Source organism: Charadrius vociferus, unplaced genomic scaffold (genome assembly GCF_000708025.1).
Source record: "Charadrius vociferus isolate BGI_N301 unplaced genomic scaffold, ASM70802v2 scaffold450, whole genome shotgun sequence".
NCBI classification, from domain to species: Eukaryota; Metazoa; Chordata; class Aves; order Charadriiformes; family Charadriidae; genus Charadrius; species Charadrius vociferus.
Window position 1 is genome coordinate 720,770 of NW_009646931.1, and position 13,305 is coordinate 734,074.

At 40.8% G+C, this 13,305-nt stretch overlaps 1 protein-coding gene across 1 annotated transcript in view; it reads left to right on the top strand.

Annotated features, from left to right (window-relative positions):
• Positions 1 to 9,314: 9,314 nt before the first annotated feature.
• The window catches only part of RPL37 (ribosomal protein L37), a 7,135-nt gene continuing 3,144 nt past the window's right edge, over positions 9,315 to 13,305 (top strand). The window contains exon 1 of the mRNA XM_009894706.1: positions 9,315 to 9,335. Within this exon, the coding sequence (XP_009893008.1) occupies positions 9,315 to 9,335 (21 nt within the window). The remainder of the gene's footprint in view (positions 9,336 to 13,305) is intronic.

A 13,305-nucleotide genomic window follows, 5' to 3' on the forward strand; every position in this document is an offset into this window, starting at 1 on the left:
CTCTGAAGAATATTTTACCTCTCCAGACATATGTCTTGATCTTGCAGTTAGCTGTTTTAATGGCTTAGATAACAATTTCACTTTCTGTAAGACATCATTAGCCATAATAACCCTCAAGATAAAGATATACTGTAATTTGTGCAAAAACAAAACATGCAAATAAACATAGAAGAGGACAAATACAGCTAGTAAAGAAAGTATGTGTGGTGGTGGGGTCTGCTCTTAATTAATTGGTCATTAAATAATCATTGATAGTAACAGGTATCGTATTCAAATGAGTTTATATTGATGGAGTGTCTTCTTGCAAGAAGCATTTCAGCAAGATAAAAATATTGTTTTGCCAGATGCTGTATAATAGTCCCTTTAGCACACATTTTGAGGCATCTCAGCCTAAAGACTTCATCTTCTTTCATTTGGAAATGGGATCCTGCTTTTTTATTGATCCTGGCTTCCACAGTAACAAAAGCAAAGAGACAGAACAGAGAAGGGGCAAAACAGAGGGAGGTTAGAGTTGGACTTGTGTCGCTCCTAGGACTGCAAGTCCACAGGTCCCGTGGCACTTTACTGGTTTGCAATGAATGGATGTTCAGTCTCCTCTACAACAGTGGGATTGTAAGTGGTTGATTCTTCTTCCATTTCATAGGGTACTTATAGTAACTTTTCTTCTGCTTAGCATTCAGGCTCTGGACCATTTAGATAGTATCCTACTTTTGTATGTTATTGATACTTAAGGCTATGTATAGTTGTATGATAATCTACTCACACTGCAATTTTGTGACAAGGGACTATGCAGCACCTCGCTCATTCCAGTCTGACTGACAGGCACTTCTATAATAACACAAATTATAACAAAACACCTGGTTGGGAGAGCTCCCCAGTTATTTCCCCTGACTGCACAGTAGTGAGGGACAGAATGTAACTTACAGAGAAGATGGGGCTGATTTTCCGTTACTGTTAGTGAAAATGGAAACAAACTACTAAACATTTTGCAGTTAAAAATGTGTTTTATCATAGCAACTTTAAGTTCTTCCTAGACATTTCTACTGTCTATTCAGAAATAAACTTTCTCTAGGTTTAAAAACGATGTTTTAGGGAAGTAAAAGAGGAGTAGTTTGAGAGACACAAAGGGTTAGCCATAAGGCGAGACATTTCTTGTCTTGCACCAAACGATAATTCTAGCACAAGAATGATTAACACAATGCTTCACTTGCTGGGCTAATAATATCCTGCCTGGTCTGGAGACAGCATGAAATGGTATTGTCTGTATTCTACTTCACACTAAGGTCAGCCAGAATACAATTATATCAGCGATATTTCCCTGTAGACTTCCAGCCTTTTATAGGATTGATGCTAAGGTTACTCAATAGTTTACCAAGCTTTAAATAGTCTTGTGTCTTCATTGTCCAAGTTCATTATGTATTACGGCCCTAAAGACAGTCTGTGCTCTGTGACTGCTGCAAATGCCGAGGATCCAGTGACAACTGAGTGGAGAAAGAACATCTTGTCATTATGGTTTTAAATTGTGAAACTGACTTGGAGAGTTTTTGGATTTGTTTCTGTTTGCTAATGCCATCTCACTTTTTTTTTTTTTTTTTTTTTTTGCATTTTAATTGTGTATTTTGCTTTTAATGTATTTGTCATGTTTCAAGGATTAATGACAATGGCTTGGGATGTGTCTCTATGAAATATATCAAATAGCATTAATGCTGTGCTAACTAATGCAAATTTTTCTCTCTTAGGGGACCTCATAGAAGGATATTGCCTTAGATACTGGAATCCATATGCTGCTGAAACTACGCCAAACAAACAAGGGCTGTGAGAGTTCTTGTTTGAATGAACTGGGTTGGAAGAGAAGAGCTCATGTTATTATAATTCAAAATTCAGAGAGCTTTCATAGCATATAGGTAATAAATCAGAATTGTCTACAGCATAGACATTTCAGTCTGTGTGTGCACAAAGGTCATCACTGGGAAAAAAATTCATTACTGTTCTTTACAGTTAGATTCTGAACTTGGGACACAAAACATGGTGAAAAAATTTAGCAACTTGAAACTGCCCAAAATGGTGAGTTACTGTCCATTTTTTTCCCACATCTTTCCCTGCTTTCCCTTCCAACCCCCACCATGTGTTCTTTGTGCACATCTGGTGCTGGCCAACTGCATCCTGGGCTGCATCAAAAGAAGCGTGGCCAGCAGGTCGAGGGAGGTGATTCTTCCTGTCTACTCCATTCTGGTGAGACTCCACCTGGAGTACTGGGTCCAGCTCTGGGGCCCCCAACATAAGAAGGACATGGACCTGTTGGAGCAAGTCCAGAGGAGGGCCACAAAAATGATTCGAGGGCTGGAGCACCTCTCCTATCAGGAGAGGCTGAGAGAGTTGGGGCTGTTCAGCCTGGAGAAGAGAAGGCTCCAGGGAGACCCTATTGCAGCCTTCCAGTACCTAAATGGGGTCTACAGGAAAGATGAGAAGGGACTCTTTATCAGGGAGTGTAGTGATAGGATGAGGGGTAATGGTTTTAAACTGAAAGAAGGTAGATTTGGGTTAGGTATAAGGAAGAAATTTTTTACTGTGAGGGTGGTAAGGCACTGGAACAGGTGGCCCAGAGAAGCTGTGGATGCTCCATCCCTGGAAGTGTCCAAGGCCAGGCTGGACAGGGCCTTGAGCAACCTGGTCTAGTGGGAGGCGTCCCTGCCTATGGCAGGGCATGGTTGAGGGTTGGGAGCAGGCTTAGGTCCACCCTGAGTTCTATTCAACCTGAAAATCATGCCCACAGAGTTCACAGGGGTCAGGGCTTCTGTACAAGCTCTGATGAGAGCTCACCTGCCAACTGTGTGCAGAAGCAGGGGTACTGTGTCTACAACAAATCTATATGCTCTCATATTCCTTCCCAGCAACAGAGAGGCTCACACACACATAAAATAAGTAAATTTCTTGAACCAGAGAAGTGATCTCCTGATTTTAGCACTTTAAATAAGCTAACACAGAAAGAGTCACATGAAAAGGGCTAAAGTATCAGTATTATTGCATTTGCATTAATAGTGACACAAACCCACACATACTGTATAAAGGGGCGTTAAACAACATGGAGGCTTGCAGAGCCTGTTACAAGCATTTGATCCTCAAAGCCAGACCAGGTCAATTTTTCACAAGTATCCAATTATTTAAGTTTTTGTTGATTTTTTTTTTTGTATTCTACGTTGTTTAACTATGAACTTAATTCATACAGCTTAATACATTCATAAGTAGCTTTATATGACTGCCTGAGACAGCAGTATCTTGAGCTGATGATCCAGAAATTCTCTTTTAGCTTGATGTCTTGATGCTTTTCAAAATACCATCTCTTTCTGATTGTTCTTTGTAGAATGAATGGAATGTCAAACATCAGCCATTAATAACATTGCCCATGCTTTTATATTTCTGGTTCTTTCTGAATCAGTAGTGTATGTGCGTTATATATTTTGGAATTATTATTGTAACTACTTAAAGCTAAAATGCTTGAAGCAGCAAACTTTGAAGAAAAACATGTGTCCCTCTGAAACTTTCCAAGTATCTTGAAATTGAAATCTAAAAAATGCTTTTCAATAAGCAGAACCAAGATTCTTCTCCTGTAAAGGAGAGTTAGGGAAGAAAATGAAGGCAGGACTGCAAAGAAACAGATCTTATTATGATGTCTTTTTGAACTACAACATTTTTAGGACCATACGAAGTTCTTTAAAATTTTGTCAGCTTACTTGAGAAGTCAGTAATTAACCTTAACTGCTACTGTGAAACTTTCTGGAATGAGCTTTTGTAGCTATCTTCCAGCTGGAACCAAAGTTTAACAAATAAAGCAGCCTTTTGCAAACTTTCAGAGAGACAATGGAGATGCAGAGCATTGTGCAGGAACAGAAATGACCTGGTGTTGACTTTTGCCCTCCCTGATTCTGGGCTGGCTACGCATACAGCAACCATCAGACTGCAGTAAATGAAAACACATACCAGTAATAAAAAAGGGCTGGTATAGTTGCAGACATTCACCTGAGCTCCAGAGAAATTTAGGTGTGCTTAACATTTGTTACTTCTTCTACAACAAGCTTATAAGCCCCTAAAATTGGCATGGCATCTTTTTATGAGTCTTTTGTCTGTACTTGCAGTTCAGTTCAAAGAAGCAGCACTGAAGCACAGGGTCAAAGTAATCCCTTAATACATATATCTCTTTTTTGTTGTTGTTGTAGGTGAATACATATCTCCCTCTGTGCCCATATTAATGATGTACTTTGTTATTTCCAGATATAAAACTCTCAGAAAATTTCTGCCTATCAAGCCATGCAATTACTGGTATGTACCAATTTTGATTAGTATGGAAAAAGCCAATTTGGAGTTGTCTAGTGGAAATGTTTTTATCTGGTAGTGGAGAAAATATCACTAAATATCTTTGAAAGAACCTGCATTTCTGGATATGGCACTTGTTCTTAATCAGCCTGTAAACACATCCCATACTGTACTTATTTGGATGAGATACCATCGCGAGTGTGAGTAAAAGTATGGTGTTTCTGATATCGGCAGAGGTTCTGTAGAATAACTAATAGCTCGGAAAATGTATTCAGCAAACAACAATGTCCAGACCTCTTAGAGCTATCAAATGGCTTTGAAATTTTTATAAATGAGAAAAAAAAAAAAAAAAAAAAAGATAAATACTGATCATTCCAAGGAGAGATTGTAAAATGTAAAGCTTGTGATAGCAACAGACGAGGAAGCCTCCTGTTTCCTCCTTTGGGTGGTCTCCTGGCAACAGAAGTATGCACCTCTGCCCATTGACCGGCGACTACATGTTGTGTCTTCTGAGGCAGTAATAAAGCCAGGACAAGGAAATACTGCCACTGAGAAAAGTTGATGTTTGGTTTTGACTGAAGTCAATAACAAACTTGTAAAATAGTTGAAACACTCAGCAGAAAAAGTCAGTTACCAATGTTGTTGCTTCAAGGTTTGCCACAGTTTATTTTGCTGTTAAAACACAGTGAGACAGAACAAGTAGGGTAGGACTTGTCACAGTTTTGTGACCTTTTTTCAGTGCAGTATTCCTCCAGGCATCTTTCCCTTCCCAAGCAGCCATTTTTTAGACTACATCTCTCCCTGACATATGTTCCAACATAACTGAAGAACATTTCTAATTTAAAACAATTTGTTAACAACTACTAATTAACATGATAAACGAAATTTAAAATTGTAAGTACTGGCATGTTCTCCACTATGAGCGTAAGTGCCGGCACAGCTGAGTCTGCCCCGCTTCATCCAAAGGCAGTCTTTCAGAGACAGAAAGGTGCTAAGTTGTAGCTCCAATCATAACAATGGGAGCTACTCAACTGGACATTTTGGAAAACCTTTCTGTATGTCTGCTGCCTCAGCAGGCAGAACAGTAGCAGCATGTCCTTGTGTCCCATCAACTGGTGCACAGCCTTCCCCTCCAGAAGACTGGCTGTGCCGCATGTGCTAGTCCAGTTTAGGTCTTGTGGCCACAGGATCATGAGCTCCATGTTGTGATCAGGTAAGAAAAAGTTCAAAAAAAAAAATAATTTCTTTTCTGTGTCCTCTTTGCGCATACCAGTAAGGCCCTATAACATTTTGTCCTCTGTTTTTATTAAAGTGAAATAGTATAGGAGGTAAATTGTGCATGGATGTTAGGGGAATTCCCTGATGGAGACAGTATGCTTCAGTTCCAGCAAATGGAAAACTGAAAATGCCTGATGCAGGAAAAACATATTCCAGAATAAACAGAAGATAACATTTGTAACTGCAGAGTCGAGCTGACCTTTGTTAGCAAAGCATTTGTACTTGGGGAACGTTCTCAGCTGGTGAAAATAATAAAATGCAACAGTGATTTTGATGAAGGAAGGCAAACTTATTTTACCTGGGGAAACAGGCTTTATATTCAATAAATATAGAACTTGCATTTGTCCTCTTCATTTCACTGCAAAGCCTTTTTTTCTTACAGTCTGTGTCTCACATTTGAATATTAAAGGCAAACCCCACAGTTCCATACAAAGAGTGCCATACAAGTGATGGGTTTTCCTACTTTAAAGTGAGCTTATATTTTTATTTCTAGAGAAGCGACAGAGTGACCAGGAAAAACAGTCATTTGTCGTAGGTCCAGAGCAAGATAAATGTAAATTCTTTAGGATGCCTGAAATGCGATATGAGATAAAGTAAATAAATAAAAAATAATATATTTACTGTTTTCAGATTAAACATGAGTTCCCCAATTTTCTCCAACATCTTCTTCTCTGACCTTGTACTTTACTGCAGGCATATAGATTTTTTCCCATGAATGCTATATCTAAAGTAAAACTTGAAAGGAATAAATAGCAAATATTTGTGAGAAGTAAAGACCTATTACTGAAAGAAAATCAGACACCTTATATTTACTTAATGCACATCTTTGCATTTATTCACACACTTGAACACTTCCAATTGCAACATACATGAAAAATTTGACAATGCACGTACATGCTAATACCAGTGCTTTTAACACTAACAGGTGCCAAACCTGGATGAGTCTTGTAAAACTGAATTACCTGCTTACCTGTGGAGACAGAAGGCTCCGTGAGGCAAGCATGTGCATTTCTCCAGCTACCCAGAAGTCTCCTGGGAGGAGAAAAACATCAAGTCATGTTCTAAGGAATGGTTGGTGAGAAGTAAAATCATTCACATACTTTTACTAAAGATAAAATCATTCACATATGCACTTGAAGCATAGCTGAATAACATATGGAGGGAATGCGATGGCAGAGATATACCTAGGCAAGTGTGTAAGTCCACATAAAAAGTGAGAAAATTGAGAGAGTAAGATAGCCAACTGCTAGAATCTAACTTTAAATTTAAGATGGCTTCCTTTCCTGAGCTTCTGGCAAAAACTTTTACTTCAATATTTCTGCAGAAAAGGTGTTTTTTTCCAACCGGTTGAAATTATGTTTCTTTTCTAAAGAGTATGCCCATGTATCATTCATACCAGAACATTTGGAGGAATAAAAGAATTGACGTTGTTAGTTATGTTTAGACACTCAGCTTCCAAATTAGCAAATTTCAGCCATAACGTCTGGCCTAGATCTACGCTATGTCTATTTATGAATCAGGCAATTTTTTGTTAATTATTTTAGTAAAAAAAAGGAAATAAAACATTGCTAGTACTGCTAAGTGTGTAACATCCATATGTATGTGCCTGCACAGAGAGATCACTGGCATCACCTGCCTGGACTTCTGCAAAGCATTTGGCGCTGTCCTGCACAACATCTTGTCTCTAATTTGAAGAAACACAGATTTGATGAATGGACCACTTGGTGGATAATGAATTGGCTGGATGGTTGCACATGAAGAGCTGCAGTCAATGGCTTGATGTCCAAGTGGAAACCAGTGACAAGTAGTATTCCTCAGGGGTCATTACTGGGACCGGTGTTGTTTAACATCTTTGTTGGCAACATGGACAGTGGGATTGAGTGCACCCTCAGCAAGTTTGCTGATCACACCAAGCTGTGTGGTGCGGTTGACACTCTGGAGGGAAGGGATGCCATCCAGAGCAACCTAGACAGAACTGAGAGGTAGGCCCACGCAAACCTCATGAAGTTCAACAAGGCCAAGTTCAAGGTCCTGCACATGGGCCGGGGCAATCCCAAGCACAAAGACAGGCTGGGCTGAGAATGGATTGAAAGCAGCCCTGAGGAGAAGGACTTGGGGGTGTTGGTTGATGAGAAGGTCAACATGAGTCCGCAATGCACGCCTGCAGCCCAGAAAGTGAACTGCATCCTGGGCTGCATCAAAAGAAGTTGGCCAGCAGGTCAAGGGAGGTGATTCTTCCTGTCTACTCCACTCTGGTGAGACCCCGCCTGGAGTAGTGGGTCCAGCTCTGGGGCCCCCAACATAAGAAGGACATGAACCTGTCCAAGAGGGACTACAGGAAAGATGGGGAGGGACTCTTTATCAGGAAGTGTAGCAATAGAATGAAGGGTAATGGTTTTAAACTGAAAGAAGGTGAGGTGTACCTGCCTATGGCAGGGAGGCTGGAACTAGACGATTTTTAAGGACCCTTCCAACCCAAACCATTCCTGATTCTGTGATTCTATATACACACATATATACACATATGACTGGGTGACATTCGCTTTTCTTTTTTTCAATAATAAATCTTTTTGGTTTAATGTGTTTTAGAGTAATACTGAAAATGCAAGTCAGAGACCTACGTTACCATGGAGAAGGACAGGTGTTTAAAATGCAGGCCTTTGAGCACAAGCCGAGTTTGTAAGGTAGAGGCCATACCATTTATTTGGCCAACCACTGCAATGGGAAAAGCAGATAACATTTGAACACAGAATTCACAAAGATCTGACTTTTTTTTTGCAAGCATAAAAATTGGTCAAATTGGTCTGAGAACATGACAGCCAGGGAGATTAGAGATACAGTTATGTCTTTATACTTAGAGGCCTCTTAGAGTCACAGCATCAGAGAAATATGGCTGGGAGGAACCTCTGGAGATCATCCAGACTATTTGCCTCACCACTGCAAAATCTGCTACACCAAAGCCATTTCAGACAAACATTTGTCCGCCCTCTTCTCAAAAAGTCCATAACCATCTGAAGCAACATGAAGTCCAGTGCTTTGCAGTGGACTGGTACAAAAAGTTTCCTAATGACGAACTAAAATATTTTCTGCTGCAATGTAATGGGAACATGGTTAGAAGCTGGGCCTTTCCACCCAGAATGCGATGCAAACTGCAATTCCAGACTGTGGTGGCCCAAATGCTTTTTGTGTGTCTCCAGTGAAAACTCTGTTCTAGGCTTGTGTGTGTATGCATTTGTGCATGAATAACACAGCAAAGTTTAAAGACAACAGTATCAATCACAAGATCAGTATAGGTTGGTTTTTATCAAAATAATATCAGAAAGACAAGAAAATTTAGCTGTTATGCAACTGAGAAGAGAAGAAAATGGCCGTCACCGTCACCTTGTAAAGGAACTTGTGGCATTCTCCTGTGTACCCCTTCTGGTGCTCAGCCTATATTGCCACACAACCACCTCTGCAAGCTTGAGGCTAGCAGTGAACTCTCCTCTGAGAGTTACTGCTTTGGTGCAACAATGCACTACAACCTTGTGATGGATCTAAGTATAAGCATTAAAAAAAACCTAAGGAAATGTAAAAATTCTGAATTATGCTGTTGCACTGTGTAACAGGTGTGCCCAAGGTTTGTGGCTACCTCTGCTGTACAGAGGTATGCTGCCCTGTTCCTCTAGATAGATGGAACAACAGAGAAAGGTTTTAGTGGGCTTTCGGGTAGGGAAGGACACAGGATGCCTCCCAGCTACCCGAAGGTAAAGATTAAAGGCAGTTGAGGAAATGAGTGGGGAGCTCTTGCTCCTGCTGTGTTTGTGATGGTAGTCATGCTTCAACCATGATTTACCAAGTGTTAGCGCCACCCTCCAAGCATTTGCCAGTGTTCTGAAGACTAGTCTCTGGTCTCTCTGTCCGAGGCTAAGGAGCAGCAATAAAAAAATACAGCTCTTCTGATGTAGCTCACCTATATGAGCACTGCTCATGAACATTGTAGAAAAGATACCATGTGATCATCAGTATGAACCTATTCATGCCATCATAAATAGAAAGGATGGCTGACTATGAAAATGAATTCAGTATGGAGAAAAACACCAAGAGACTTCCTTTAGAGTGAGTTTGAAGAATTAATTTTTATTATTAAACTCTGGCATTGATTTCAGTGTGCTACATGTGAGGTCATGTTTTGTGCTGGTTTTTATGGAAAAGAAGATCTCAATGTATGGAAAGGGTATGCAGTTGTGATAAAGGGGCTCTTCCCTTCCCATTCCAGTCTGTCTGGAGGAAGCAACAGTATTAGATATATTTTATACACATTGTATAAGCTTTGCTTTACAAAGAGGTTTTATAATTTTTGATCATTTCCACTATATTTTAACAAGCCATTTTGTAACTTAGTGACAGCTGTTTAATTTTCTTCCACTTGTTTTCATTTTAAACAAATAGAAAGCCTTTTGTATTATAATCATTAGTTTCTTAGCAGGATGCAAACGTCTGTTTCATAAGCATTGCTGTTTGCTCATACTTTCTGTTATTGTCATAGAGATTTAAGAACTGTACAGATAATATTGTTTTCAATTTATTAACCTAATTTACTGTTATTGTTGAGAGAGTTTTTACCAAGTTGTTGAGGAGAAAAGTTTTAGTTGAACTATACTGCCATCTTGTGGTGACCAATGTTTTTGGTTCAAATTCACACATGAAATTTTTCTCTTCAAACTGAAGAATCTGGATACTCTACAAATAAAGTTGTGTTTCTTGTGGCTGCTTGGTAACACATATTCGGTGTAGTTTCTTCCACACTAATTCCAACCGAGGTGTCTACCCCTGCAAATCATATCACATCCAGAGTCAAAGGCACCCAAACAGACTCTTATGAAAATGCTGCCCTTAAAGTTCTCAGTTCTCCTGCAGCCTTCCTGAGACATTGTTACCTAGGTCACAGTAATCAACATCCAGGAGGATACTGAAAAGCATTCCTTTGATCTAAGATCACATTTAGAAACAAAGACTTCAGCTTGTCTGCACCTGTGAAGATAACTGGTATCAAGCACCAACTAGCTTCTAGTATATATGAAGCTTGAATCTTCACTATTCCTATCCCTTGAAGTCATCCCTGTGTGTGCAAAGGGCGCTACACATGCGCACAAATAAGTGATGCCATATGGTGACACTAGACAGAAATTGCTTGGCTATCAGTCTTGCATTTGCCACACGCAAGCCGTTCTAGCAGTGTTCATGTTTTGTAGAAGTAGTACAACTACTCTTATTTTTTTCGAGCAAATCCCACCACGGTTACATCGAGGACTGTATGGCTGTACTTGCACCCTGGTGACGGCATGAGGTAGTAGCATGACACCAAACCTGTGCAAAACAAATGTCACTGAGGTTATTTGGTGGTCATACCCACCTTCCTCTCTACTGCCTAGCCAGCCCTGGTTTTGTTCTCCCTGCCCCTGAGCTGGACTTATCTGTAAGGCTGTTCTGCTTTAGTTGTGGGAGGGACTGGAAGCAGGTGATTCTCCTCTTCCCCAGCAAAGTGCCAGGGCAGAGCAAGGAAGTCAGGAAGGTCTATGTGCCTTAGGTGGGACCAGCTTGAGGAAGAAGGGCTTGTACCCCAGAGAGATGGAAGAAAAAACGGATGGGCATATCCAGCGCTGAATTTTGCTTCAGTTTTTCAATCCCAACCAGATCAGACAGGCTGCAGAACATGGTGCTAGGGGATACAGAAGGGCACTTACCTCCAAAGTAAATCCTGATCTAGATGCTTAATAGGATCAGTGTTTGCTGGCACAACAAAGAGTTTCTCCCATCACTGGACCTGGCTCAACCAAAAGCGCGGCGTGAAAGCTGTGATGGGGCACTGGCTGCAGTGACAGACTGCTGTTTCCTACAACAAAAAGACAGCTCTGAAGTCCAGACATGTCACCTTCTAAATTTTGGATTACTTGCTGTGCATCAAAGAAGAAGGGTGAATTAGCCAGTGCTGAATTTAGACTGGTGCCGTTCAGCAGCTGCCAGGACATGCATCTGTGGGTTTTCAGCAGGCTGGAGTTCACTATGGGCTGTGAACTCTGTCTTCATTCGTGATCTGCATGGGGGCTAAGAGCTTCTGGGACAGTCCTAGGTCAGACACAGCGGTGTGGCTTCTGTACCATAACAGTATCCAATGTATTCAAAAAGTATCCAAAGACCCTGCATGAGGATACCAAAACGTCTATCAAAAGTACCCAAAGACGATATGAAAAATCTTTCTTTCTTAACAGCAACATGTAAATGAACAAGACTGTTTTTATCCCACAAAGGACAAGAATAATTCCTCTAGCAGCCTATCCTTGCAGGCAGCCAAACCAAGATACCTCCTTTGGAGGCTGTTGCCATGGCATCTGTCCAATGTCTTCACAGCATCTTCCAGATTTCTGAGATCTAATGAGAAAAGAAAGAGGCAAGGAGGTACTAGTTAAAAGACACACAGCAAGGCTGCTGGGAGAAATGTGACTGCAGTCCACCCTGTAGGATGTGCTCATACTATTTGAGTTAATTGGCTTTTTTTTTTTTTTCTATATGGCATTTCATCCATAGGACACTGAGTTTTCTCTTTTGATTTTTGGCAAGGAAGTCAGAATTGCTATAAAAATATTTTCACTAAGTCAGTCAGGGCAAAATTCATTTTACCTAATTTCAGCCATCTATGTGCCTCGCCTAAGGGGGCTGTCTAGGTTCCTGTTAGAATTAATGGAAGGAGAAGTGTTCCTCCCAAGGATGATTTTTCCAGCCTACTTTGGACATCTAATTTAAGATGGGATGATTTACCCTTTGGAACCATTTATCTCTCTCCTTTAACTACAGCAGGACCATGGATGGACTGAATGCCTGGATTTTCAGGTGAGGTAATATGAACATGAGCAAAGACCTCTGCCTTAAGTGTCATTCTGGTGACAGAAATTGCCAATCAAAATGAAAGAGCCTGGGCCACACCTTTGTGAGTCTGGAAGAAATGCACCTGAAGTCAAAATGGCTCTTTGCCCTGTCCCTCAACCTTAGCACAGGTCAAAAGCTTCCCCGCACACAAATTAGCACCAAAGGAATACAGCGAGAGGCCACACTCAGGAAACAATTAACAGTGAGACAACCATACGAGGCTGGTTTGTCCAGGAGTGAAAATGCAGCAGTCAGACACAGCTTCACAGCTTTGGGGATTGTGCCAGGGAATGATGCCTTTCGCACGACAACGAGCTCCATGTTACAGGGGTTCAAGTGTCCCCACGTGCATCATGGGGGGTTCCTCACAAATGGTGGCTTGTGGCAAGCCCAGACAACTGCATTTAGGAATAAGTACATTTTTAGTCAGTAAACCAGGAGCAGATGGATTCAGATCTAGCCTGCCAGATAAATACGTACTTTCATCAAGAGCTGTTAGACAAGGTTATGTAATTCTTTGATTGGGGATAAATAAACTGGCTTTATCACTAAATTCTGACATTGTTGGAGAAGGTGTTGAACTGGTGAGATGATGAACACAAAATTCTTCAATTTGTTTCTGTGCATGTTTTTTCCCCTGAATTAACTCTCCTAATATAAAACTGGGTGTAGATTGTGAGTCTGCTGAAGATGCATGGTCAGCTGGCACGTGACAACCTAAATGGTGCACTTGAATAAAAAAAAAACCGACTTTGCTTTAATGATGTCCGTTGGGATGGACTGCAGGCCCACGGCCACGCGGCGGGGGGG